Source organism: Lactuca sativa, chromosome 3 (genome assembly GCF_002870075.4).
Source record: "Lactuca sativa cultivar Salinas chromosome 3, Lsat_Salinas_v11, whole genome shotgun sequence".
In the NCBI taxonomy this organism is placed as follows: domain Eukaryota; kingdom Viridiplantae; phylum Streptophyta; class Magnoliopsida; order Asterales; family Asteraceae; genus Lactuca; species Lactuca sativa.
The window spans coordinates 28,420,107-28,426,413 of record NC_056625.2 but is presented as its reverse complement, the minus strand read 5'-3'; the positions used below and the strand labels follow the sequence as shown (position 1 = coordinate 28,426,413).

Sequence of the window (6,307 nt, the reverse complement as noted above, 5' to 3'; positions counted from 1 at the left end):
ACATTTATTTCGTCAAGGTCGTCACTTTCAGAAATAACCAGTCAAGGTAAATTATTCTAATTTCTTTTATATTATATTTACCTCCACATTTTAAATCATATAACATCAATTTTAATTTTCTAATATATTAACTGTTATCATTTATTTTTTAATACATATATGTCTAATGTTTAATTTGTATAAGTCATTTTTCCCTTTAATATCCTATTTAATGAGGCTTCAGGTTGGTTGTCCAGCTAATGATTTGGGTGAGACAAAAACATTTGCTAATTGGATTCTTAAAATTGGTGAATGTAATATTGGGTGGTCCTAATGATGGTGAAACTGAAGTTGAATTTATAGAAGATGTTACCGTTCGCTCATCAAGTGACCATATTCATTCAATTGTATTGACCATTTATCCGTCTTTTGAAAACCATATTGATGATCCATCATATTTTAAAGATAAAACTATTTTGGTCCCTAAAAATGAAGAGGTCGATGGTATTAATGACTATATGTTAGGATTGATGAAAGATGAAGGCAACATTTATTTGAGTTCAGATTCTTTATGTGAAACAGAGTCAACAGATTGTTTTGAGGGATCAATTTAGTCTCTGGATGTATTAAATGTTTTTAAGGCATCTGGAATTCTCAGCCATAAACTTACACTAAAAACAGGTGTTCCGGACTTCCGGTCATGTTGCTTCGTAATATCGACCAACCCAAAGGTTTATGCAATGGTATTAGATTACAAATTGTTAGGCCTGGAAAGTTGTCATTGAGGCACGGATTATAGCTCGTAGGTTCTTCAATGAGACTACTTATATACCTCGTATGAAGTTAACTATGTCTGATAAAAGAATTCTCTTCCGTTTTCAGCGAAGTCAATTCCCCGTAGATATTTGTTTTGCTATGACCATTAACAAGAGCCAATGACAATCATATCAACTGTTGAATTATATTTGCGTAGACCCGTCTTCACTCATGGTCAGTTATATGTAGCTGTTCTCGTGTAGCAAGTAAAAAAAACTTGAAGGTATTCATATGTAAGAAGGAAGATCGTCAAACCAATAAAACAAAAAATGTTGTCTATAAAAGGTCCTTCAATGATTATAAATGTTCAGACATTTCATTTTATTTTTTAAACTTTTCAATATAATCAATAACGAGAAGTCTGTTTCTATTACTTTATCGTAATTTTTTTGTTATGTCGGTTTTTTTTTTTTTTTTTTTTTTTAATTTGAATTTATATGTATGTTCTTCGCGTTTTACGGTCATAATCTAGTTTAAGTTTAAATTAGAAAAATAAGAAATGTGGGGTCTTTTTATAATTAGCATCACTAACCTAAAACCTCTTCTCGCCTCTAGCCTCTATAGGGTTTAACATATCCGGAGTACCATACCCGAGATTCGCCGGAGGAGAAATGGCAACCGTGTTTAGGCGTCTCCTTTTCCCGAAGGGTATGGGAAACATCCACCGATCTCTTCAACACAATCGATTCAGTTCTCCTACTAGCACCCCTTTTCCGTGTCAATTTCTCATCAGAAGCCTCCATACTTTTGTTTCCCGGAATTCCTGTTCCCGAAACATGTGTTCCACTGCTAATTACGAGCCACAGTACGATGTTTCAGTTGCTGCGGCATTGAACTTGGACGATCGTGTTCCGGCCACCGTCATCACTGGTTTCCTCGGTTCTGGAAAGGTCGGTATAAACATATTCTATGCCAGGCGTGTGCAATTTTTTTTTCCTTCTTCGAATATAGATAAGAGAATTAAGTCATGCCACTAAACCACGTCATGATGAAGGTTTCATCCAGAGTTGTCTCATGGATGAATGGCTTGTGTAAAATTTTCTAGTACATCCTCTTTGGATACGCAATGAACTCTGATTTATTTAACTCCTGAGTCCTGATCGTGTATAAATTTGGAATGGATTTATAGAAACCTGAATCTGATCATTCCCGCTTACTTTTGGATGCAGACAACTTTATTGAATCATATTCTGACCGCTCAGCATGGCAAGAGGATTGCTGTGATCGAAAATGAGGTATATGAGATTCACATTGTTTAAGCCCACTGTATCATGTGTACTTAAGTGACCAATTTACAAATAGAGTTGCTCTGACTCTGATTGAATTGGAATGTTATGTGTTCCAAGAATCTGCATTACTTATAATTTCAGAGCAATTTTGTGTTCTAGGGTTTTAGTTTTCATTCGTTTCTGTTTATATGGTTTTGCAGTTTGGGGAGGTGGATATTGATGGATCCTTGGTGGCAAGTCATTCCTCTGCTAATGAGGATATTGTGATGGTCAGTAATGGTTGTTTATGTTGCACTGTGCGTGGTGAGCTAGTCACAATGCTTTTGGAGTTGGTAAAAAAGAAGCGAGACAAATTTGATCATATTGTCATAGAAACCACAGGTATGTATGTGTTACTATGTTATGTTGCTAAAGACTACTTCTACTTTCAACTGATTTATCCTTAGACAGAAGGGTAAAGTAGTCATTTCCTCCATTGAATTAACAGATTTGTGTCATCCATGTTGCAGGCCTTGCAAAGCCTGGCCCAGTGATTGAAACATTTTGCACAGATGAGCAGATTTCTCGCCATGTGAAACTTGATGGAGTTGTTACTCTGGTTGACTCTAAGCATGCTATGCAGCATTTGAATGAGGTCAAACCAAGATTTGTGGTAAATGAAGCAGTTGAACAAGTTGCATATGCAGATCGTATTATTCTCAACAAGGCAAGCCTTTATTTATTTATTTTTTTTATGAATTTTCTCTAATGATATATCGTATATAATGTATTAACCAATTGCTTTACATTTCTGCTTAACAATATGGCAGATAGATTTGGTGAGCGATGCTGACCTGGAGGATTTAACAAAGAAAATACAGGTAGAGTTTTCGGTTTTCCTGTACTTCACTTTTCTGTTTATGTATGCAAAAGTAATTAAAAAAAATGATGAATATTAATTGGATGTTGGATGTTTATTTCCAGCATATAAATGGAATGGCACAGATAAAGCAAGCTAAATTTGGCAATGTGGATATGGATTTTGTGTTGGGAGTGGGAGGTTATGATCTTGACAGGTGATGATTATATATAGTGTTTGATAACATAATTATTTGTTTCTTATATAGTTGTTAACAAGATGATAATTGTTAACATATGATTTGTTCCTAATATACCCTTTGTAATGCAGAATTGATTCTGAAGTTCCATCAGAGGTTTCTCATTGCGAAAACCACAATCATGAGCATGGTATTTATCGCTTTTTACTTTCCTGTATTTATTTTGTTTTTTATTTTTAATTTCAAAGTGGATTGATATGATGATCAATGGTTGTGATGTAATCAATAATCATATATGAATATCATCTGGTTTCTTGATAGAATGCCATAAAGGACATCATCATCATGATCACAAACATGATTCTGCTGTATCAAGTGTCAGCATTGTATCTGAAGGAACCCTCGACCTTGATGAGGTAATCATTTTATTTTTACACGTGCCTAATTATTTTTGTGTGTGGTTTAAAAGTAAACTATGAATGTACATTATGATACACAGCTTGATGATTGGCTTGAAAGGCTAGTGGAAGAAAAAGGGGACGATTTATATAGGATGAAAGGGGTTTTATCTGTGAATGATTCTGAGACACGTTATGTTTTTCAGGTTCTAGTTTTATTCATTTGTTAAACTGTGTTTGTTTTCTTATCAAGGTTCGTTAATAATAAAATTGATTTTTTTTTTCTTTTATTTGGATTAATTTTAGGGGGTGCATTCGACTTTAGATGGGTGCCCAGGGAAAGCATGGGGGGAAGATGAGAAGAGAATAAACAAGCTTGTGTTTATAGGAAGGAACTTGGATGAAACTGCTTTGAGAAAAGGCTTCAAAGGTTGTTTGGTGTGAATTAAATCTTGGATCTTTGGTTAAGTTTTTGTTTCATAATCAAGGAAACTAGTCACGTTTGGTGTAAATGAAAATGTTGAACTTACCAATGTTCATTTGGTTCCTGGAAGGTGTATATGTGCACAAATGAAAAGAGTTTAGGTCTAAACAACTGCCGTATTAGAGTTTTGATGATTGGGCTTCTTTTGGGCCTTGACTAATTGTCAGAAAAATTAAAATGTTGAACTCACCTCGTGGACTGTTATATAGTAATAGTAACACTTTTGTAGAAATAAAACAACCAAATTTGCTATAACTAATTGTCAGAAAAATGTCATCCACAATATATATATATATATATATATATATATATATATATATATATATATATATATATATATATATATATATATATATATATATATTGTGGATGACTGTTACAGGTTTTTTGAAAAAGTTATTCGTACCCGTCGTTTTCTCTTGTACCATATGTTTTAAGACTTGTACATTAGTTGTTTTGTATTGTATTTTTTTTCATTGAGTGGGTTGAGTGAGTTTAAAAAGATAAGGTTTCCGTGTGTTGTGGGTTGAAAAAGATGGAGAAAATTAAAAAAGAAAAAACGATGTGACAGTGGGTTGAGAGGGAACGACTCTTTCCTCCCTTACGAATGAAAACCAACTCTAGTAATACCCTAACCAAAATAACCTTTTGAATGTCTCAAACTTTTGTGGCATCATAACTGATTTATAAGAAGACTCTAAGGAATAACTTTTTCTCACAAAATATCTTAATAGAGAATATGTTAACAAAAGTATTAATATCATACGGAAATTATCATTATCTTATAATTAAAACATTTATGTTTGTAAAACAAAAGTACTTGACAAAAAAATAATAATAATAAAATTCTAAACAACTAATTAGTTTCATATTATATTATTATTTGTTTTTATTTTTGTTTTTGTAAAATAATATTTATTAAATGCTACATTAAAATATATAATATATATTAATCTTTTTGGTCTTTCATTTATTAAATGCTTAACTTAACGTATGTACTTATATGTTTTCTTAAAAATAAATAACTATCTCGTAACCTAAAATATTTTTGAAAAACTATGTAATAAAGAATAGAAAATGATTTTTGATTTTCAAGCAAATTGATTGATAATTAGTAATTTCAATCAAACAAAACCATCCGTACATCATCATATCTAAACATATTCAGGAATTTTTTATTTCACAAAGCCTATGCTCTACTAAATCTGAGGCATATTTCCACATACATAGTAGCATACTACTTGTTGGATACTCAACACATTAATCAGATCTCGATCCCAAACTTTGTATTTTTCTAGAATACTTTCTATTCAGACGACCAACATGTAGAAAAGCATCCCTACAAAACCAAATGTCAAAACTGAAATAAACTTTATCATAACATTAAATATTTTTTGTATTTACATTACATTAGCAACGTATCTTAATTTATGTGTACATTATACCATCATACTTTCAAAAAACAACTTCAAGTCTAAAAAAAGAATGGTCCAATATTATTAGTCCGGTCCAAAAAAAACTTGGTCCGAATGTGCAACTACAATCCATTGACTACTTCTATTTGACTTGTTTCTAAGTTTCTGTGGTACTACCAATAAACAAAGAAAAATACATTATGAAATTAAATATAAATTAAAATAAGCAAACAATCGACAAATAAACAAAATGCATACTTGTATCTTGTACTTTTATATAGCCTAAATTTTTAGCTTTAAGTTTGTTAAATATATCTCTCGACCACAAATTTTTGCTCTATGTGTTCTATATGTATACATACATATGGGATTTCTAGGCTGATAAAGAAGTGCATGGACTCATACATTTCAAGTACCTATAAAGTGTTAATATCAGGATCAATAAGAACTCACACATACCGCATAAGCTGCCATAAACAAACAATTCACTTAGTGTTCTCTTGTAAACAGTATAATGCTAAAATACTCAAAACAATGAAAGTGCATTTTTAAATTTATTTGCATTGAACCCATAAGTATGCATACGACTTAGAACCAAACAGAGCTTTTAAAAGGAATACACTTTCAAATGCAACAATTTAGAGCCATGTAAGAAATATCATTTGCTATGACCCTGGGTACAATAACAATGTCAACTGGTCAATTTTGAAAAAATATTTTCAAAAAATGAATTTAATCTATAAAAGGTCGGAAAAAATAATGAAAATCGCTTTCACTTCATCTCCAATATCACATCAAAGATTAAGCTTATAACCAACCAACTAATCATGTTAAAAAAACCTAAACAATCAAATGTTTATGTAACGGGAAGCATAAACCCGAAATTATCTCATAAAGAAGAAGAGTTTTGAACCAGAATAATAAAAAATTAACAATATCTAGAAATAGA

The 6,307-nt window shown here is 31.7% G+C and overlaps 1 protein-coding gene across 1 annotated transcript; it reads left to right on the top strand.

Annotated features, from left to right (window-relative positions):
* The first annotated feature begins 1,252 nt into the window (after positions 1–1,252).
* Positions 1,253–4,132, top strand: LOC111898501 (uncharacterized). Its single transcript, XM_023894400.3, has 10 exons — positions 1,253–1,685; positions 1,965–2,030; positions 2,225–2,405; positions 2,534–2,730; positions 2,834–2,884; positions 2,988–3,079; positions 3,193–3,251; positions 3,383–3,477; positions 3,561–3,665; positions 3,766–4,132. The coding sequence occupies exons 1-10, from the start codon at positions 1,407–1,409 to the stop codon at positions 3,901–3,903; spliced, it is 1,263 nt and encodes a 420-aa protein (XP_023750168.1). The 5' UTR covers positions 1,253–1,406; the 3' UTR covers positions 3,904–4,132.
* The last annotated feature ends 2,175 nt before the right edge of the window (positions 4,133–6,307 follow it).

Excerpts from the sequence above, each read along its gene's own strand:
- LOC111898501 (XM_023894400.3), top strand. The coding sequence starts at position 1,407 with ATGGCAACCGTGTTTAGGCGTCTCCTTTTCCCGAAGGGTATGGGAAAC. Across the intron at positions 3,080-3,192 it reads GGAGGTTATGATCTTGACAG|AATTGATTCTGAAGTTCCAT; the intron begins GTGATGATTATA and ends TTTGTAATGCAG. Across the intron at positions 3,252-3,382 it reads AAACCACAATCATGAGCATG|AATGCCATAAAGGACATCAT; the intron begins GTATTTATCGCT and ends GTTTCTTGATAG.